The 22,982-nt window shown below is 39.3% G+C and overlaps 1 protein-coding gene and 1 pseudogene across 2 annotated transcripts in view; both read left to right on the top strand.

The window, feature by feature from the left end:
• The first annotated feature begins 258 nt into the window (after window positions 1-258).
• The window catches only part of GOLM2 (golgi membrane protein 2), a 109,277-nt gene continuing 86,553 nt past the window's right edge, over window positions 259-22,982 (top strand). Inside the window, exon 1 of one of the 2 annotated variants that reach the window (XM_030318277.1) lies at window positions 259-883. In XM_030318277.1, the coding sequence (XP_030174137.1) occupies window positions 557-883 (327 nt within the window). In that variant the 5' untranslated portion in view covers window positions 259-556. The remainder of the gene's footprint in view (window positions 884-22,982) is intronic. The other variant, XM_030318279.1, reaches the window with a different exon arrangement.
• LOC115515990 lies at window positions 11,969-12,570 on the top strand (annotated as a pseudogene).

Genomic DNA, 22,982 nt, shown 5'->3' with positions numbered 1-22,982 from the left:
TCAGGGTAAAAAATTGAAGAGATTCGAATTCAGGTACAAGAGCTAACACAAAGCACCAAAATTAACACAACACTCTTCCCAACAGAGATAACACTCGCGAGATAAGACTGCAAAGGGCGAGAGAAACTCACTTTCTCGCGAGAAGAGGGGGCGTCGGCGGAAACTAGGCAATGGCCCCCTAAGCGACCCGGACCCAGCCAATGGGCGGGGCCAGAGTTAAATCCGCCCCCTTCCGGCACCTTTCCCCGCCCCCCAGCCCTGAGGTGTTGGGTCCCGGGTGCAGGCGACTGGGTTCTCCTGGTTCTACCCGGATTGTGCAGGGTCGTTTTCAAAGCTTTGGGAACACGCTTTGGCCTGATTTGAGGAGGGGGGGCGGGGAGGGGCCTGCGGCTTGCGGCCCCGCCCCCTTCTCCGGCTCTCAGGCAGGCAGATTGGCCCGCCTCCTCCTTCGGCCGGCCCTGGGGCCGCGTCCCCCAGGCAACTCAGCTACTGAGGCCTGAGATTCTGGCCGCAGGTGTCCGCGGCGAGGCCCCAGGGCACAGCCTAGTTCGACCCCATGGTGGGTTTCGGGGCTAACCGGCGGGCCGGCCGCCTGCCCTCCTTCGTGTTGGTGGTGCTGCTGGTGGTGATCGCGGTCCTCGCCTTCAACTACTGGAGTATCTCCTCCCGCCACGTCCTGCTTCAGGAGGAGGTGGCGGAGCTGCAGGGCCAGGTCCAGCGCACCGAGGTGGCCCGTGGGCGCCTGGAGAAGCGCAATTCGGACCTCCTGCTCTTGGTGGACTCGCACAAGAAACAGATCGACCAGAAGGAGGCCGACTACGGCCGCCTCAGCAGCCGGCTGCAGGCCAGGGAGGGCCTGGGGAAAAGATGCGAGGATGACAAGGTAAGGACGAGCCCTCTCCTCTCAGTCCTCCTACTTTCCTTTAACCCGGCGTAGGGGCATTAGCCTACCGCGGCTACTTTATGCCTTCCGGGATTGCAGCCTTGGAGGCTCCCCTTACCGCCAGTAACCCTTTTTCTATCAGACTTTTCCCGGTTTATCACTGCCACGTTCTCCAGTCGCTACCAGGCGAAACTGGCCACAAGTTCTGGTTCTCAAATGTGGCCTGTGTGTGGATACCGCCTGTTCTCCAAGCTCAGCTGCTGAGCTGGCAGTAGCAGTCATCTGGCCTATGTGGCTGCCTTAGGTTTACAGATACACAAATCTGGAGACTGCCAGTTTTGGTGTAGGTATTGTTGCCTTATCCTTATTCCGTGCACACTGATCAATATTAATTTCTTCGTTTAAAGAATGGGCCTCCTCAGACTCCTGTACCTATGTTTATTTTAAGCAGTATGATTTTTATTAACCTCTGTAGGTGGATATATTAAGTAGTTGAAGAATCAGATGCTACAGCCTTTTTTTTTTTTTTTTTTTGTGATCAAAACGTTATGATAAATGGGCCCTGGAGCCGTATATGAGCCACACTTGTGACTTTGGCATAGTTAATGCAAAATTATGTACTCAATTTGAATTGTTGATGAAATTAGCCAAAAAGGAAGAATCTGTAATACTGTTACAAGCAACAGAATCTCGTGTCAGTGTCCTTGCTATTCTTGAAAGAAATAAAAATGAAAATTTCCATGCTTAAGTAGCGCTTAGGGTTGATGTTTTATGCAGATGGAATGCCATACAAAGTTTAAATTTAAAAAGTTTAAAGCTGTACTGTAACCAGACCTGCTACTAGTCTTTTTTCTCACCAGCATATTGGAGTTATATTATTATTTTTTATGTTAAATGTTTGGTTTTTTTGAGAGAGAGAGAGAGAGTGTGTGTGTGCCTGTGTCCCCGCGTGCCCACGAATGAGCAGGGGAGAGGCAGAAAGAGAGAGAGAGACAGAGAATCCCAAGTAGGCTCCGCACTGTCAGCACAGAGCTGGTCGCGGGGCTCGAACTCAGGAACCATGAGATCATGACCTGAGCTGACATCAAGAGTCCAACGCTCAACTCACTGAGCCACCCAGGTGCCCCTGAAGTTACATTATAAATTTATGTATAATTTATACATTATAAATATATAAATTTATGACTTATGCCACTTCTGTTGGTATAGCAGAGTTGTGGAAATTTATGGGTGGACTAAGTAGATGCCTTTTTTTTTTCTAGACCCTTCTTTGGTAATCTTCACATTGTTTTCTGTGTGTTCCTAAGCTTTTATTTTGTATATAAAAATCATTTATAGTAAGTCATTATAAATTAAAATCCCATGAGCTCCCAACTTCCCTATTGTCACTTGCCTACACCTTCTTATTACATGCAGATTGGGGCCCTTAGTTAATTGCAGCTCTGTAACCCTCTGCTTTCCCCCACAACAGACATCCTCTGACAGGAGCAACAGATCAGCAAATTTATACCCTTGCTATATACACTGAACTCTAAAGACTGAAAAATTCTCTTGAGTGGAGTAGGAAGAAATCTATGAAATTTTTGAGTATTAAAAGAAGGTCTTCAGATTTGGCTAGGCATTGCTATTCAAATTCTCTCCAAGCTGAGAGGAAAGATGTCTTTTCTAGTCATTTATACTCTGGATTCCATTTCTTCCATCTACTGATCTGTTATTATGTTTCTTTCAGTATGGTTTCACTTTTACCTTCAACCAGGTGCATGTGACCCCATTCTAAATTTTTTTTTTTTTATTGCTCTATATGCTCCCTTCTCCCAACCAACCAATTTCTTTTTTTATTTTCACTGCTAAACTAGAGTTATTGGTGGTCTCTAAATGCTTCATCTACTTCTTTTATCATTTCCATCCTAACCTTTTATATTCTGCCTGTCATCCTTCTTTTCTCCCCCTTTCTGAAGCTATTATTCTCCTAAAGGTCACAAGTGACAGTTTTCCTAGTCCAATCGAAACACTTTTTATTCTCAATTTATTTAATATCTCAGTAGTTTAGTTTTGTTGATTGTCTCTTTAGAAACCATCTCCTTTCTTGCTTCTATAATATTGAATTATCCATATTTGCTTCCTACTTTCTTCACTGTATTCTTTTTTTTTTTTTTAATTTTTTTTTTCAACGTTTATTTATTTTTGGGACAGAGAGAGACAGAGCATGAACGGGCGAGGAGCAGAGAGAGAGGGAGACACAGAATCGGAAACAGGCTCCAGGCTCTGAGCCATCAGCCCAGAGCCCGACGCGGGGCTCGAACTCCCGGACCGCGAGATCGTGACCTGGCTGAAGTCGGACGCTTAACCGACTGCGCCACCCAGGCGCCCCCACTGTATTCTTTATTGGATTTGTTTGTTTGTTTGTTTGCCTCCAGCCCCCTAATAATGGATTGTATTCTTGGGCCTTTGCCTTTGCCCCCCTTAGAGTAGTGTTTCTCAAAATGGTGTTAAACAGAATACTTTCCTAGGAATTGTTTATAAGTGGTCAGGATTAAAAAAGGAAAGAGCTTTTTTTAAGATAAATGTTAAATACTGTAAGTAGAGGGGGCGCCTGAAGGGCTCAGTTGGTTAAGTGTCCTCCTGTTGATTTCAGTTCAGGTCATGATCTCATGGTTCAAGTCAGAGCTGACAGTGAGGAGTCTGCTTGGGATTCTCTCTCCCTCTTTCTCTCCTCCTCCTCTGCACTCGCTCGCTCTCTCTCAAAATAAATAAATAAACCTAAAGCACTGTAAATACTATAAGTAGAATATACTCTTCTTAGAGTTCATAATGCCTGCTGGTGTATAAAGGCTCTGAGAAATCTGTTGGTTAATAAGGCTGTTTAATTTTGTTTCACCTAGTCTCTCAGTTTATTTGATCACAGATTACTATTTTCATGGCCTACTTGTTATCATGGTACAGAAGAATCCAGCAAAGCATTGAGAAATGTTGCCCTAGGTATCTTAACTACTTCTGTTTAGTTAATTTTATGCAACTGGCTTGCAAATCTAAATCTCTTACTTGTGTGTCAGTTTCATATTTTGAGCTAGCGATAGCATCTTTGTTGGAGTGTGTATGCATGTTTATTCTTTGAGCTGCTAACAGAAAGGGTCATGTTGGTCTAGATGAGCTGTAGATGAAATTTATCTGTTAGAGGTCTTTTGTTTATTGCCTCTACTCCCTTGATATCTGGGGAAGTATATGGTATCTTAAAAAAACATTTCAAGCTTTGAAGACTGCAGATACAGCTTAGAAATCTAATTCAGTTTCTAGCTGTGATGTTGGGCAAGTTATTTAACTACTTTGGATTCATTTCCTCATCTGTAAGATGGAGAGCTTAGTACTTACCTAGGTATTATACAGATCTGAGATCACATGTATGTAGAAGTATCAAACTTGACATGTTACAAATCAGATTGTAGAAAAAACAAAGCCTGAAACTTTCTTATTTTCTATAACAGATCTAAAATTCCCTCTGGGTGGTGATAGTGTTGGAGGAAGAAGTAAATTGGACAATGAAAAGTGTGTCTTCTATTTTAAAACAGATTTGTTCATTTAATGTATTCTCTTGAGTAAAGGCTCTGCCTTTCAGGGTTTTTACCTATAGACACTGGTGGTGGCCTGCTCAGTATCCATTCACACCCTCCTTCATTTTTGCAGACCAGCCCTATTTTGTTTGGTATATATACTTGCCTTTGTGATTCAGGAGTAAGTCCTGATTGGTCTAAAGTGATTATGGTAATTTCATTATTCTTCCTACTGATTAATTTAGGAAGGAGCTTATGATGTGTGGCTGGTGAGTTGTGAGGGGAAGTTTCCTAATTCCTTAAAAGAATCGCACTTGCATCTCTATGGTATTCTTACCCCAAATCTAAAATCCTTAGTCTAATCACAAGAAAGCATCAGACAGACTCATACTGAGAGACAGTCTAGAAAATATCTGACAAGAATCCTTCAAGAGTCTCACTTGAAGAGGTGGTCTTTTCTGCTGCCAGATGTTGTGCCTTCTGCATGTGATACCTGAAATGGAGACAACCAGAGTGCCAGGAGAGTTAGCTAGAGAATGAATGAGGCACTGAACATTATGGAGTAGAATGTTGCAATAGAATATTGGTACTTGTTATGTGAGATACAAAATGTTTCCTTATTGTTTCAGTCAAGTTGAGATTTCCTTAATTGCATCCTAAGGTGTCCTGTTAACATTCTCATTGTCAGGGTAGTGTCTGAGGGGTGGGTTAAGTTTCATATGTTCCCAAGGCAATGTGGGTAGTGACCTCAGATCTGCATATTTTGGTGGTCTTCAGTGGTCTTTATCTTATCAATAGTGTCTTTATCAAAGTATCAACAGTGGTGTTTAGATGCCTGACACTAGGTACTTTTACTCTTTTTTGGAGATCATGATCCTATGGAGGCATCACCCCCTGTATACTCCCCTCTTCCCAATAGATGTTCCACACCAAAAGTTCTTTTGCCCTGCTGAGATGCCTTAGGTATGATGTGTGGATAGGGAGTGTTGGCAAGGTAGTCCCTTGCTCAGGCTTTCTTCTTCTTCTTCTTCTTCTTCTTCTTCTTCTTCTTCTTCTTCTTCTTCTTTTTTAATTTTTTTAAACATTTATTTATTTTTTTTAAATTTTTTTTCAACATTTATTTATTTTTGGGACAGAGAGAGAGAGACAGAGCATGAACGGGGGAGGGGCAGAGAGAGGGAGACACAGAATCGGAAACAGGCTCCAGGCTCCGAGCCATCAGCCCAGAGCCTGACGCGGGGCTCGAACTCACGGACCACGAGATCGTGACCTGGCTGAAGTCGGACGCTTAACCGACTGCGCCACCCAGGCGCCCCAAACATTTATTTATTTTTGAGAGAGAGAGACAGAATGTGAGCAGGGGAGGAGCAGAGAGAGAGAGAGAGGGACACAGATCTGAAGCAGGCTCCAGGCTCTGAGCTGTCAGCACAATGCCTGATGTGGGGCTCGAACTCACGAACCGTGAGATCATGACCTGAGCCGAAGTCGGATGCTCAACCGACTGAGCCACCCGGGCGCCCCTCTTCTTCTTTTTTTATTTTTTTTATTTATTTTTTTTTTTTATTTATTTTTTTTTTTTAAACGTTTATTTATTTTTGGGACAGAGAGAGACAGAGCATGAACGAGGGAGGGGCAGAGAGAGAGGGAGACACAGAATCGGAAACAGGCTCCAGGCTCTGAGCCATCAGCCCAGATGCCTGATGCGGGGCTCGAACTCACGGACGACGAGATCGTGACCTGGTTGAAGTCGGACGCTTAACCGACTGCGCCACCCAGGCGCCCCTCTTCTTCTTTTTTTAATAAACATTTGTTTTAGAACAATTTTAGATACATGGAATTATTGCAAGAGGGTTCCCATATACCCCACACCTAGTATTTCCTGTTATTAGCATCTTACATTGCTATGGTACATTTGCATAATTAATGAACCCCTTTTGATACATTGTTATTAACTACAGTCTATACTTTATTCCAGTTTCCTCATTTTTTCCCTTATGTCTTTTTTTCTGTTCCAGGATCCCATCCAGAGTACCACATTACGTTTAGTCATTATGTGTCTGTAGGTTCCTTTTGGTTCTGACAGTTTATTCTTGATGACTTTGACAGTTTTAAAGCTGTCAAAAGCAATTACTGGTCAGATATTTCTCAACTGGGACTTGTCTGATGCTTTTCTCAGGATTAGATTGGGATTGTGGTTTTTATGGTTTTGGGGAAGAAGACCACAGAGGTAAACTGTAATTCTTAATTACATCATATTAATGGTATATCTCTCAAAATGACTTATCACTGTTGATGTTAACCTTGATCACCTGGCTTGATCTGTTTGTCAGGTTTCTCTGCCTGTTTGTCAGGTTTCTCTACTGTAAAGTACCATAAAATTAGTCTTTTTTTCTCCTTTTCCATACTGTACTCTTTGGAAGGAAGGTGCTATGTGCAGCCCGCACTTAGTGGGGAATTATACTCTACCTCCTTAAGGTCAGAGTATCTACATAAATCATTTGGAATTCTTCTGTGTGGACCTTTGTCTCTTTTCCTTCATTTATTAATTTATTCAATCATTTATTTATATTAGTATGGACCCATGGATATTTATTTTATACTTTAAGTTATAATCCAATGCCATTGTATTTATTCTTTTGCTCAAATTGTTATAATTTTTACCACTGGGAGTTCTTTGAGTTGCCTTCTGTATCCCTTTTGACATAATACCCATCACTGTGACATGCTCCCTACTTGCTTTCTGGCACTACAAGATGCTTCCAGGTCATCTTATATATTTCCTGCCCCAGTCCTAGAATCAGCAATTTCTCCAAGGAGTCTTTGTTCCTTTTATTGGAAAAGAGTATTAGAGACTAAGATCTAGGTGCTAGGTGTGCTCACTGCTACTGTCAGGCTAGCTTTGGAAATCTAGGAATCCCTGCTCCAAAGGAATTAGAAAGGTGATGTTGGACTTCTTCCAATTTATTATACTATCCTGCCATTTTCAACCTGTTAGAATACAGAAATAACTTAAAGGAGCTTAAGTTGTCCAGTGAAGTAAGAAGCAAGCCCTACTTCTCTGGGATTCCCCCATATTTTATCTTATTTTTTGCCTTCTCCTAAAGGAGTCCCCCCTAGAGGGTTGTATTAGTTTGCTAGGACTCCCATATACAATGCTACAGACTGGATTGGTAAAAACAACAGAAATTTATGTTCTCACAGTTCTGGAGTCTGAAAGTCCAAGGTTGAAGTACAACAGATTGGTTTCGTCTGGGCCCTCTCTCCTTGGCTTACAGATGGCTGCCTCTTGCTGTTTTGTTATTACATGTTTGTTCCCCTTTGCACACGAGTCCCTGGCATCTCTTCCTCTGCTTAGAAGGACACCAGTCACAGTGGGTTTAGGGCCCCACCCTAATGACCTCATGTTAACTTAATCACCTCTTTAAAGACCTTATTTCCAAATAGGTTACATTCTGAGGTTCTGGGATTTGAGGCTTCAATATATGGATTTGGGCGGAATCTGTGACACGCACAATGCCTTTTTTTCCTCTTTATGTCAGAAAGGGCCTTCCTTCTCCTTCCTGTGTGTAAGAGCATTTTTCTGATCTGAACTTGAATTCTTCCAATGTATAATTTACATTAAAGCTGTATGGTCCACATGAGCCAAGTCAAGTTCTTGATAATTAAAAGGAGTCATTATAATGTAGAAACAGACCTCCCCCAAATGGTTGCATTATTACAAATGCAAAATAAAAAGTCAGTTTTGAGGTTTGAAGCAGAATAATAAATAGTCTCTTTTCCCTTTAACAACCACAATCTTCCCTGAGGCAGTATATACCTTTGTTTAAATAGGGAAAAGGTAATGTGCCAGAAAGGAGGATGAGAAACATATTACTTTTTTTTCCTCCAAAAAATATCCTTAGCATGTGTGTGTGTGTATACAACGCTCAGACACATACGAAATGTGTATATGTAAAACCTTGGCACAGTGGATGTCTATTACTGTGGACTCGACTCTTGGCACTGCCATTTAGTATGTGTATAACCTTGGGCAAATGACTTAATTTCTCTCTGTCTCACTTTGCTCATCTGTAAAATGAGGACAATAATAGTTACCTCTCATTCTTAAAAGTTTAAATGAATAAATCATTAACATGCTCAGAATAATGCCTACTATATAGTAGAAAGAAAGAGAGACAGAAAGAAAAAGAAAGAAATGTTTAGTAAGTGTTGTATTAGCCACTATTATTCCATATCTACTTCCTTATTCCACAGCTACATCCTGCCTTCTCTCCAGGATGAAGAGAGTTCCTGCCCAACATCCTGTCCCACCTCCAGCCTACCTGCCTCACCCTTTGGTCCTGGTTGTTTGACTTTTTCTCTTACCCCATTTCCTGGTCCATTTTTAGTTAGGCTTAGTTCACTCCTCCCATATTTTCCTTAACAGGCTCCCTGGAGGCCTGCCTGTTCCTCTGTGATTTAAGGATCAGCCTTCTACAGTTCTTCTAACATGCTGCACCTGGTAATTCCTGCCTTTGCCTCTGTTTCACCAGTCATAATCTGCCAAATTCTAGCTGTAATTTAATTGCTACTTCAAATTATTCATAAACCATACAAATTCATACTTCCTCTCCAAACTATATTCCTTTTATACTTTCTTGATCATGCAACCATTATTGAGAATGAAGTTAGGAAAAAAAAAAAAACGACGGAGGTTAGAAATTTTGGTGTCGTCTTTTATTCCTAGCATCTCATATTCAGTGATTCAACATACAGAGGAGTTCCTTGATCAAATTGAGCTAAAAAACATCACTCTGGTAGCAGAATAGAGAATTGATTGAAAAGGAAGCAGCAGTAGCTTCCTAACTAGTCTCCTTGCCTAGGTCTCTATTTCTTTCATTCTGTTCTCTCCCTTAAGCAAATCTGATCTTCCTCAAACCTTACTTTCAGAGGGCTTATATCACTGCATTAATTATGATGTCTAACCTTTAATGTCTTCCATGAAGTGGCTTTAACTACCTTGTCTCCCACTATCTCCTGACTCAAAGTGTGATACAGACATGTTGTTTTGCTTACTTTTGTCTTCCCACCTGCCTTTCTGTGTCATGTTAATTCCTGTTTTTTGTACTTTTGTTCCTTTTCTTGTCTCTTACCTCTTTTCTGTGTATGTATTCTATCATCTTTTGCCCAGCTTTTGATCTATGTCCGAGACTTCTGACCCAGGGCATGCTTTTCCTTCCTTATACACTCTTTACACTTACTGACTGAGCCACACTATTTATTTTGTTTTTCATTTTCACTAGTAGTTTCTTGTATGTTAACGTTGTCTTCTCAACAAAATTTTAAGTTCCTTAAGGAAGGAGCAGATTAAAACTTTTTTCCTATGGGCTCTTTATTTTTTTCAATGCTTATTTATTTTTGAGAGAGACAGAGTGCAAGTGGGGAAGGGGCAGATAGAGAGGGAGACACAGAATCCAAAGCAGGCTCCAGGCTGCAAGCTGTCAGCAAGAGCCTGGGTGCGGGGCTCGAACCCATGAACTATGAGATCATGACCTGAGTTGAAGTTAGACGCTTAACCAACTGAGCCACCCAGGTGCCCCTCCTGTGGGTTCTTAATAGTCCATAGTGCTGATACATAGTGTTATGGGTTACTGGATTAGTGTGGACCCTAATCCAATGTCTTGTATCCTTATAAGAGGGCATTTGGACATGGTTACACAAAGACACACAGGAAAGAAGGTCATGAATTGATGGAGGCCTTGACTGAAGTGATAAATCTATAATCCTTGAATGACAAGGATTGCTAGCAATCACTAGAAGCTAAGAAAAAGGAAAGAAAGGATCTTTCCCTAGAATCTTCAAAGAGAAAGTGTGGCCCTCTTAATTTTAGACTTCTAGCCTCCAGAATTATGAGGAAATAAATTTCATTTGTTTTAAGTTTTAAGTGCCACTGAGTTTGTGGTGCTTTGTTATGACAGCGCTAGGAAGAAACTAATACAAGCGTCAATAAAAACTCCAGCAGACTTTTTGTTATTGAAACTGACAAGCTGATTCTAAAATGTATCTGAAGGGGCGCCTGGGTGGCTCAGTCGGTTGGGCATCCGACTTCAGCTCAGGTCATGATCTCGTGGTCTGTGGGTTCGAGCCCCACGTCGGGCTCTGTGCTGACAGCTCAGAGCCTGGAGCCTGTTTCAGATTCTGTGTCTCCTTCTTTCTCTGACCCTCCCCTGTTCATGCTCTCTCTCTGTCTCAAAAATAAATAAATGTTAAAAAAAATTTTTTTTTAAATAAAATGTATCTGAAAATGCAAACAACATAGAATAGCCAAAGCAGTTTACAAAAAAAAAAAAAAAAAAAAAGAACAAAGTTGGAATGGGGAAACAAAAGAACAATAACTGCCACCTTACAACATATACAAAATTAACTTGAATCACAGACCTAAATGTAAAAGGTGAAACTATGAATCTTTTAGAAGTTAACGCAAGAGAAAATATTTGTGACTTAGGATAGGAATGGATTTTTGAGGGCACAAAAAGCATGAACGTAAGGAAAAAATGCTGTTAAATCAGACCATCAAAATTAAAAACTCAAAAAGCACTATTTTTTAAAAGAAAAAAAGCAAGACACAGATTGGAAGACATATTCACAGTATACTTAACAGACAGAAAAATTATTTAAGAATGTATAAAAACTTCCTAAATCTCCATAAAAAGAAGATAACCCATGGGGAAAATGGGTGAAGAAGAGTGGGAGGTACACTTCTGGTTATGGAATGAATAAGTCAAAGGGATTAAAAAGTACAGTATAGGGAATATAGTCAATGGTAGTGTTATATAGCATTGTTTGGTGACAGATGGTAGCTATACCTGTCATGAACACAGCATAATTGTCCTGATCATTATGTTATATACTCGAAACTAATGTAACATTATGTGTCAATTATATTTCAATAATCAATCAATCAATCAATCAATAAGACAACCCAATTTTTAAAAATGAGCAAAAGATTTGAATGGATTTTTTTTTTAATTTTTTTTCAACATTTTATTTATTTTTGGGACAGAGAGAGACAGAGCATGAACGGGGGAGGGGCAGAGAGAGAGGGAGACACAGAATCTGAAACAGGCTCCAGGCTCTGAGCCATCAGCCCAGAGCCCGACGCGGGGCTCAAACTCACGGACCGCGAGATCGTGACCTGGCTGAAGTCGGACGCTTAACCGACTGCGCCACCCAGGCGCCCCTTGAATGGATTTTTCATCAAAGAAGACTGGTGATGGCAAATAAGCATATGAAAAGGTGCTCAATGTCATTAGTCACCAAGAAAATGCAAATTAAAGCCACAGTGGGGCATTACTCTATACCCATTAAAATGGCCTACACTTTTTTAAAAGTTTATTTATTTATTTTGAGAGAGAGAGAGTGCGCACGTGAGGGGCATAGAGAGAGGGAGAGAGAGAATCCCAAACAAGCTCCTCACTATCAGTGCAGAGCCTGATGTGGGGCTCAAACTCATGAACTGTGAGATCATGACCTTAGCCGAAATCAAGAATCAGATGCTTAACCGACTAAGCCACCCAAGCACCCCTAAAATGACCTACATTAAAAAGACTTACAGTCTTTTCTCAAGGATGGTGCCAAAGGTGATGAAGGAAGCCCTGCCTCTTCCAAAGCTGAACCCAAAGCAAAGGCTTTGAAGGCCAAGATAGCAGTGCTGAAAGGCGTCCATAGTCACACGCAAAAAAGATCTGCACATCATCTACATTCAGTGGCCCAAGACCTTGCATCTCCAAAGACAGCTGAAATATCCTTGAAAGAGAGCCCCCAGGAGAAACAAGCTGACCACTATGCCATCATCAAGTTCCCCCTGACTACCAAGTCAGCCATGCAGAAAATAGAAAGCAACAACATACTTGTGTTCATTGTGGATGTCAAGGCCAACAAGCACCAGATCAGACAGGCTGTGAAGAAGCTCTGTGACATTGATGTGGCCAAGGTCAACACTCTGATAATCAGGCCCGATGGAGAAAAGAAGGCATATGTTCAACTGGCTCCTGACTGTAAAGGTTTGGATGTTGCCAACAAAATTGGGATCATCTAAATTGAGTCCAGCTGGCTAAATCTAAATATAACCTTTTTCACCATAAAAAAAAAAGTAAAAAAGACTTACAATACTAAGTATTAGTGTGGATGTAGAACAACTACAATTCTCATCTGCTGGTGGGAGTATAAAAGTGTACAACCACTTTGGAAAACTGCTTAGCAGTTTCTTATAAAGTTAATTATATACTTACCGTATGACCCAGACCATTCCACTCCTAGATATTTACCCAAGAGAAATAAAAACATATGACCACACAACAAAAAAATTATGCACAAACATCCACAATAGCTATATTAACAAAAGCCTTAAACTAGAAAAACCCAAATGTCAATCAGCAGGTGAATGGATGAACAAAATGTGATAAATCTGGAGAGTAAAATATTACTCAGCAATAAAAAGGAATGAATTACTGATACACTCAACAATATAGATGAATCCCCAAACCATTATGCTGAAAGAAGCCCAACATAGAACAGTACATACTTATGATTCCATTTATATAAGTATTGTAGAAAAAGGAAACTAATCTATAGTGATAGAAAACAGAACAGTTGTCACCTGAGGTCAGAGGTGGAGGAATGGATGACAAAGGAATGAAAGGAAACTTTGAGGGGGTGGTAAAAATGTTTTCTATCTTGATTGTAGTAGTGGTTACACAGTTGTATAAAGCTGTCACCTGTCATCAAATTATATGCTTTATATAGATGCAATCTGTGATATGTAAATTATAGGGCAGTGAAGTTGTTTAAAGATAATTAAAACATGTCATGGAGATGACTGGGTGGCTCAGTTGTGAGCATCCAATTCTTCATTTCGGCTCAGGCTGTGATCCCAGGATCATGGGATTGAGTCTCACGTTGGGCTCTTTGCTGAGCTTGGAGCCTGCTTAAGATTCTCTCTTTTTCCCTCTGCTCCTCTCTGCTACCTGCATGCATTCTCTCTCTCTCTCTCTCTCTCTCTCTCTCTCTCCCTCCCTCCCTCCCTCCCTCTCTCTCTCCCTCTCTCCCTCTCTCTCAAAAAAAATTAATAAAATAAATAAATACATACATACATAAATATGTAAATGAATGAATGAATAAGACATGTCATAAAAGGAGGGCAAGAAGCCAGTCAATGCCTTCCTGTTGCTCTTACAAATCTTTTTACAGTCTGACTCTAGCCTTGCATTCCAGCATTCAAATATTATTAATTCTCCCTTTAGTTCCCTCCAGTGCACATACTGAACTTTTACATCCTGAAACCTCCAGGGCTTTTCCTATTCTGCTTTGAAACATTCAGTGTCCTCTATTCAAAACTGTCTTCTCATCTGTTCTAAGCTTCTTATTCCTCCAAACCTCTGTCTCTTTCTTTACCTCATTTCAGCCTCATCTTTTTTTAGGACTCAGCTAAAACTGTCTTTCTCAAGAATGTCTTCCCCCAAACCCTTAGTTTGGGTTAGGTCTTCCCCTCATAGTCCCTGCTCAACTGTAAGCTCTCTAATCATGTATACTGTGTCTGTCTCTCATTCACTGCTGTATCCACAGTACGTAGCATAGGTACTGCCCCCCAAAAGAAACTCAAACATTTGATGAATAAATGAAATTAGGGTTAAAGATGGAAGTACAGAGTATATAAACATTGAATAGGAGAGGGTTAGGATGAGAGAAAATGGGTGTTATTGAAGCTAAGGAATAAAAGTTTCAAGAAGGAAGGACAGATCAGTACAAAATTGCTAAAGAGAGTCTAGTTTAAAAGTGAAAAATGTTAGTTGATGAGGCTTTAGTTAATCATCAAATGGGAAAAAATTTTGCCTCAAGGTGAATTTAAATTAGATATATAGGATTGAAATTATAAGGTACAAGTACATCATTTTATATTAAATACAAAAATGCTTCCTGTGGATACGTTTTGAAGTCATCCTTGGGGGGAAGCACCTAGTTTGCCAGAGAGAAAGAATCAGGCATGGAAGGCAACTGAGGCAACATTGTTCAAAGGAGGAGCTACCTGACCAGGAAAAAATAGGGCAAGAAAGTTAGATAAAGTTAGTTAGGAGTCAGAAAGAGAACCTTGAAGCACTGTGGGAAACTGAAATATACTGCATAACTAGACTGTGCCTAGAGGGAATGCTGGATTTTCAGTCAAAGGAAATGTTAATTTTCTTCCAAGGAAGAGGCTAAAATGGGGAAACCTTAGGTCTTCAGCCACAAAAAATAGTTCTTGCTTAATGAAGTCACAGTTCATAAAGTTCTCCTTATCACTCAGAGGACAGATACTACATGCTACACTATAAGAATTGTTTCTTTTCCTCTATGAATTGGGTAGAAGGAAGCTCTTAAATGTCCTTTTACCTTTTCTCTGCATAACTAAATCCTAGCCATCAATTTTCAAGAATCAATATAATTAACATGGGAGCAAATTGAAAGGAGAAATATGAAAATAAGAAAGGGAGACAAAAAAGAAAAGTAGGGACAGTTTTCTAAGATCTTAGTATATAGTAAGTGCTCAATACATTTTTGTCAATTTAATTAATGTATTTGGGTTTTTGAAGAAAGCAATACAAGACCAAATTTCTTCAAGACTAACTGTACCACTGTACCCAGAAAAGAAAGGAACTAACATTATAAAATGGCAAACTCTGTACTGGTGGACAGACTTTTACATATTTTATTTCATTGATCCTCCTCATTTTATGAATGAAGAAACAGGCTTAAGAGAGATAAAAGAAGGGCAGAATTCTAAATTCAGGTCTGTTTGATTCTAACAACCCTTGTTCTTTCCAGTAAACTATATTGCCACACAGTATTTTATACATGTGTTTAAAAATATATAAAATTACATATATAAAATAAAATTATATAATATTATATAAGAGAAGTTATCTCTCTAACAAATTAAATAAATTTTGAGTATTTACTATGTGTATTAGTTGCCCAGAGCTGCTGTAACAAAGTACCACAAACTGGATGGCTTAAAACAACAGAGACTTGTTATCTTATGGTTTTGGAGAATGGGATTCCAAAATTAAGGTGTTGGCAGGGTTGTGCTCCCCCTGAAGCCTCTAGGGGTAAGATTCTTCTAGCTTCTGATAACATCAAGGGTTCCTTGGGTTGTGGCAGTGTAACTCTGGTCTCTTGTCTCCATCTTCTATGGCTGTCTTTCCAATATGTCTGTGTGTCTTTGTTGTTTTACATGGTGTTTTCTTCCCTAATCTGTTTTCTCTTCTCATAAAGATACTGGTCATAATGGATTAAAGCCTATCCTAATCCAATATAACTTCATTTTAACTTGATTACATCTGCAATGACTGTTTCTAAGTAAGGGTCATTCAAAGGTACTGGAGGGTTAGGACTTCAACCCTTTTGGGGACACAGTTCAACCCACAGTAAATCTATAAATCAATTTGGAGTGAATTGAATCTTAACTCAATATTGAATATTTCAATCCATGTATATGGTGTTTCTCTGTTTTTTAGCCTTCTTTAAATTCTTGCAACATTTTATATAAAATTCCCAGTATTTAGGACTCCTACATATTTTACTATACTTATTTCTAAGTATTTCATGTACTTGATGCTATCAAAAATGGAATTATATCTTTTATTCAGTTTTCTACTTGTTCTTTGCAAGTGTGTAGAAATGCTCTTAATTTTTGTATATTGATCATTTTGCTGCACTAGAACTCATTAATTGTAGTATTAATGGAATCTAAGGAATTCTAAGGAATCTACCAAAAAAAAAAAAAAAAGGCTGCAATACTCATTAGTAGTAGCTTTTTTTGTAGATTCTGTAGAATTCTCTATATGTATGATCATGTCATCTACAAATAGAGACAGTTTCCCCCCCTTGCCAATTGGATGGTTTTTATTTTATTTTTCCTTGTCTTATTGCACCAGCTAGGACCTCTAGTACATTAAATAAAATTGGTGAGACTGGATAATCTTGGAGAAAATGCATTTGACAAAGTTTAATACCCATTTGTTGTAAAAACTCTAAACAAAATTGGAATAGAAGGAAACTTCCTCAAATTCATAAGGGGTATCTATCAAAGCCCCACAGCTAACATATACTTAATGGCAAAAGACTAAATGCTTTCTCCTAAGACCAGAAGCATCAAGAGTTTTGAGTACTTGATCAGATTGAGCTTAAAAGATTACTCTGGCTACAGAATAGAGAATTTATTGGAGGGAAGATAATTATGTAATGGAAATAATTATAAGGTTTTTATTTAAAATTTTGTTTAGGGGCACCTGGGTGGCTCAGTTGGGGAAGCATCTGACTCTTGATCTCAGCTCAGGTCATGAACTCACGGTTGGGATTCTATCTCTCCTTCTTTCTGCCCCTCACCTGCATATGTGCTCTCTCTCTCTTTCTCTCTCTCTCTCTCAAAATAAATAAATAAACTTAAAAATAATTTTTTTTTAAATTTTTTTTCAACGTTTATTTATTTTTGGGACAGAGAGAGACAGAGCATGAACGGGGGAGGGGCAGAGAGAGAGGGAGACACAGAATCGGAAACAGGCTCCAGGCTCTGAGCCATCAGCCCAGAGCCCGACGCGGGGCTCGAACTCACGGACCGCGAGATCGTGACCTGGCTGAAGTCGGACGCTTAACCGACTGCGCCACCCAGGCGCCCCAAAAATAATTTTTTTTAAGTAGTGCAGGTAAGACATAATGGAGTCTTTAACTAAACAAAGTGCAATTCTTAACCTGGTCAATACAAGCCTCAGGGACCATTTTTGTTAGTGCTAATGATGGGGGAGCATTAATGGCATTTAGACATGGAACTAGGAATGGTAGATGTTCTGTAATGGGAGGTAGAGTCCCAACAATGAGGAACTGTCCTGCTTCAAATGTCAGTAGCACCTTGTTGGAGAAACACTGGGTTATTAAAGCATAGAAATAGAGTTAAGATTTTGTAATATATTTGATGTGCGATGGGCATTCAAAGATGGATCCCTTGATAATTGGTTTGTGCAACCCACCAGATGGTGGTGCTATGACTTGAGGTAGGAACCTTAGATTAGAAGTTAGTTTGAGGGGTGCCTGGGTGGCTCAGTCAGTTAAACGTCTGGCTCTTGGTTTTTGCTCAGGTCATGATCTCACAGTTCATGGGTTTGAGCCCTGTGTCGGGCTCTGCACTGGCAGTGTGGAGCCTACTTGGGATTCTCTCTCTCTGCCCCTTCCCAAATTGCACTGTCTCTGTCTCTCAAAAAAAATAAAATAAACTTAAAAAAAAAAAAAAGTTAGTTTGAGAGGGATGCCTGGGTGGCTCAGTCAGTTAAATGTCCAACTTTTGTTTTCAGCTCAGGTCATGATCTCACGGTTCCTGGGATTGACCCCTGTGTTGGGCTCTGCCCTGACAGCTTGGAGCCTACTGGAGATTTTCTCTCCCTCTCTCTCTCTCTCTCTCTCTCTCAAAATAAATAAAACATTAAAAAAAAAAAAAGCTAGTTCCAGAAAAGTACAAACTTTGGTAAGTTGAGTTTGAGGAATCTGTGAAATATCAAGTAAGTAATTGGAAATATATTTCCGGATCTCAATAGAAAGGATAGGCTAGGGACAGATTTAAATCTGTTATGGTTGTTGATGTCATAGGAATGGTAGGTTGTAGAATAAAATGGTGCATATGTGAGACAGAGCTTTGCGTCAGATAAGGGGATAGTAGAGGAGGAGCAGGTTTGAATGATTGAGAAAGAGTAGCCAGACAGAAAGGAAGAAAAAGCCCCAGATACTGTGGTGTCATATGTAGGCCAAGGGAAAGAGTTTTGAGAGAAAGTTGTCAGTATTAATTGCCATAATTATTTATTTGTAATTGTCTCTCCATATCTAGATTGTGAGCCAGGCATGGCTATATGTTTTATTCATCTTTGTATTCACACGGTTCTTGGCATAAAATTACTTAATAAATGTTTAAGATTCTTTTTTTTTTTTTTTTTTTTTGAGAAAAGAGAGACAGAGTGTGAGCAGGGGAGGGCAGAGAGACAGGGAGCTGAACTGTCAGCACAGAGCCTGGTGCGGGGCTTGAAACCACCAATGGTGAGATCATGACCTGAGCTGAAGTCAGACACTTAACCAACTGAGCCACCTGGGTACCCCTATACATGTTTAAGATTCTTGAGGGCAGGGTCCATCTCTCTTTATTTGCTATGTTTAGAGTACCTGGTTTATACCCAGTTAATAAATAATTACTGAATGGATGACCATATCTGCACATTTATACTGCATCTTTTATTTTGCACCTCTTTGTGTGTGTGTGTGTTTTCCAACTTTATATTGTGAATTTCTTCACTATAAAAATCTGTAAAGCATGTAAACATGTATATATTTGGTACTGTGCCGTATGTGTGTAATATTTAAATAAGTAAATATTTGATAATTGATTCAGCAGTTTGTACTGCCTCTTAGCTAAAGTGTGCATAAATATGTGCTGGGGCTACCATAGATGTTATCCACATATCTGATTACACTACTTTCTGGAAGGCGTGATCAAAATATTCTGACGTAAAACTACTCATTATGAACCCTATCTTTCTAACATGCATAGAATGTATCTTTGTAACGTATGCTAGTACTTTAGATTAATATCTTGTTCATGTAGAAACCCAAAAATATTTTTCTGGTTCAATTTAATATTCAAACGAATAGAAGAAAACCTTGGGATTAATTTAGTGGGAATATAGTGAAAAAAATTATTATATATTGCATATCTTCAGGGACTTGTTTCATAAACTGGAAGCTAACTTGAAATAAATTCACACAGGGTAAAATGAAATAAGTCATTTTACTGACATAGTGCTTTCTGATTTTTCAAAATTATGTTACATGCAGAAGTCATTTATTTGGGAAAGCATCTTCCATGTGCTAGGTTCTAGGCATAGAAAGATGATAAAATTCAATACTTGTCCTTAAGGAACTCAATCTAATGGGGGAGATGCACATAGAGAAATAATCCATAATGCATGACTAATGCTATGATCGAACTATTTACAAAGGGGTTTGAAAGTACAAAAGAATAATTGATTAACTGCTCAGGAAGTGAAGAAAGAGAGGATTCACTGAAGATAAATCCTAATGGATGAAGAGTAGTTCACTAAACTTAGAAAGGGGGAAAGACAAAAGGAACATAAATGAAGGCAGGAAAGATTGAAAGTCTATTGTACCTTCACAGGTCAGGCAGTTCAATAGGAGAATGGCATGTGAGGTACATGGTGAGTAGAAGGAAGGAAATTTGTGGCTGGAGATGAAGGTGTTTAGGGCCAGACCCTTTATTAACATTTTTTTTATTGTGGTAAAATATATATAACAAAATTTACTATTTTAACCATTTTTAAGTTTACAATTTAATGACATTAAGTACTTTCATAATGATGTATAACCGTTACCACTATCTATTTCTAGAACTTTTATTTTAATGTTTTATTTGAAAGAGAGAGAGACAATCCGAAGCAGGCTCTGTAGTGACAGCAGAGAGCCTGATGCAGGGCTCAAACCCACAAACTGAGAGCGTGATCATGACCTGAGCCAAAGTCCGACACTTAACCAACTGAGCCACTCATGCACCCCTATTTCTAGATCTTTTAAACCATCCCAAACCAAAACTCTGCACCCATCAGAGCAATAACTGTTCCCATATACCAGCCACTGGTAATCTCTATTCTACTTTTTGTCTCTCTAAATTTGTGTATTCCAGATACTTCATGTAACTGGAATTATACCATATTTGTCCTTTTCTGTCTGGTTTATTTCACTTAGCATAATGTTTTCAAGGTTTATCCATGTTGTAGCATGTATCAGAACTTCATTCCTCTTTATGGCGGAGTAATGTTACCATATATAGTTCTGTTTATACATTATCTGTTGATGGACACTTAAGTTGTTTCTACCTTTTGGCTGTTGTGAATAATAATACTACTTTGAACATTGGTACAGAAGTATCTGTTTGAATCTCTGTTTTCAGTTCTTCTGGTATTTACCTAGGAGTGGAATTGGTGGGTCATATGGTAATTCTATGTTTAACTTTTTGAGAAACCACCAAACTGTTTTTCACAGTAGCTGCAACCAGTGTACATGGTCACTAGCAATGCACAAAGGTTCCAGTTTATTTATCCTCATCAACACATGTTTTGTTTGTTTGTTTGTTTTGTTTTTGATAATAGCCATTGTACTGGATATGAAGTGGTACCCACTGTGCTTTTGATTTGCATTTCTCTAATGTCTAACAATGTTGAATATTTTTTCATGTGCTTCTTGGCCATTTTTATCTTTGGAGAAGGATTTGTTCAAGTCCTTTGCCCATTTTTAATTAGATTATTTGTTGTTGCTGAGTTGTAGGAGTTCTTTATATGTTCTAGATATTAAACCCTTATCAGATATATATTTGCAGATATTTTCTCCCTTCTGTGCATTATCTTTTCATTCTGTTGATACCATCCTCTGATGCACAACAGTTTTAAAATTTATTTTTTAAGTTTATTTATTTTTGAGAGAGAGAGAGAAAAAAGCATGAGTGGGGGAGGGGCAGAGAGAGAGGAAGAGAGAGAATCCCAAGCATGCCCTGTGCTGTCAGCACAGAGCCTGATGTGGAGCTTGATCTCATTAACTGTGAGATCATGACCTGAGCCGAAATCAAGAGTTGGATGCTCAACTGACTGATCCACCCAGGTACCCCAGTTAAAATTTTTTTTTAAGTTCACTTATTTATTTTAAGAGAGAAAGAAAGTACAAGTGCATGTGCACCCTTGTGTACACCTGAGCAGAGGAGGGGCAGGGAGAGAGGGAGAGAGAGGATCCCATGCAGGCTCCTCATTGTCCACACAGAACCTGACACAGGGCTTGAACTCACAAACCGTGAGATCATGACCTGAGCTGAAATCAAGAGTCTGACACTGAACCAACTGAGACACCCAGGCACCCCACCAAAGTTTTTAATTTTGATGCAATTCAATTGTATCTATTTTTTCTTTTGTTGCCTATGCTTTCGTTGTCATATTTAAGAAACCACTCCCAGGGGTACCTGGGTGGCTCAGTTGTTTGAGTGTCTGACTTCAGCTCCAATCATATCACAGTTTGTGAGTTTGAGTGCCACATCGGGCTTGCTGCTGTCAGCATGGAACCCGCTTTGGATCTTCTGTCCCCCTCTCTGTCTTCACATCCCCATTGATGTTCTCTCTCTCTCTCTCTCTCTCTCTCTCTCTCTCTCTCTCAAAAATAAATGAAAAACACTTAAAAAAAAAAAAAAACCGCTCCCAAATCAGAAATCATGAAGATTTATCCCTATGTTTTCATCTTAAGAATTTTATAGTTTTAGCTCTTAAATTTAGGTTTTTGATCCATTTGAGTTAATTTTCTTTTGTGGTTAATTTTCTCCTTACCTTAGAAGGTAAGCATCTAATTTCATTCTTTTTATTTAATTATTTTTTTAACTTCATTCTTTTGCATGTGGTTATATAGTTGTCCTGACACCATTTGTTGAAGAAATTATTATTCTCCCCATTGAATGGTCTTAGCATTCTTATTGAAAAGCCTGTTGAACATATATGGGGGGGTTATTTCTGGGCTCTCTAGGGCCAGACTCTTAAGTCTAAAATGCCATACTAAGGAGTTTTGATTTCACCTTGCAGGTCATAGGGAACAATATAATTCAATTTGTTTTTTGAAAAGATAGTCATGAGTGTAGTAAAGGATGATTGTAGAGAAAAGAAAATGAAACCAAGATCAGTTAGGAAATACATTACTGCAGACATTTAGGCAAGAACTGTGGGTCTGTATTTACAATGGCAGCAAGAATAGAGAATAGTAGAGTCGAAAGACTGGTAAGTTTGATATTTATAGCTAAACTCCAAGGTAGATAGGACTTGCAATTCCATTTTATAGATGAGAAAATTAAAATTTTTAAAAGTTATTTACCTCTGGTCTCTATACCTGAAGTTGGAACTAAAACCTGGTTTTATAATTCTGGTTCATAATTCTGGTTTTATAATTCAGTGGTTCATAGTTCAGTGGTTTTCTTACCATACCATGGTTACTTTCTCAGATGGAGAATTATAATAAATGGTGGGGAACAAGAGGTTAGTTTTGGGACTGGTGATGTTTAACATCTTTAATGAATGACTTAGAAAAAGTTCACAGTGTACCGATGGCATTCTTAAAGGGGAAGGGTCATGAACAGAAAAATCATCAACTGTGCATTGGGAAAAACGTTGAAGCTTTAGTGGAGGCATTTAGGAGAAAATAATCCAAAATGTACTTACTTATAGGATAAGTAGCTCTGAGCTATCAAAAAAAGAAATTGGCGGGGCACCTCCGTGGCTCAGTCGGTAAGTGTCTTGACTCTTGATTTTAGCTCAGGTCATGATTTCACTCACAGTTCCTGGGATCGAGCCCTTCATCAGGCTTTGTGCTGACAGCACAGAGCCTGCTTGGGATTCTCTCTCTCTCCCTCTCTTTTCCCCTCCCTCTCTCTGTCTCTCTTGTTCTCAAAATAAATAAATAAA

Source organism: Lynx canadensis, chromosome B3 (assembly GCF_007474595.2).
Source record: "Lynx canadensis isolate LIC74 chromosome B3, mLynCan4.pri.v2, whole genome shotgun sequence".
Lineage (NCBI taxonomy): Eukaryota > Metazoa > Chordata > Mammalia > Carnivora > Felidae > Lynx > Lynx canadensis.
The sequence above is the reverse complement of the archived record's forward strand: the minus strand, read 5'-3'. Positions and strand labels throughout refer to the sequence as shown.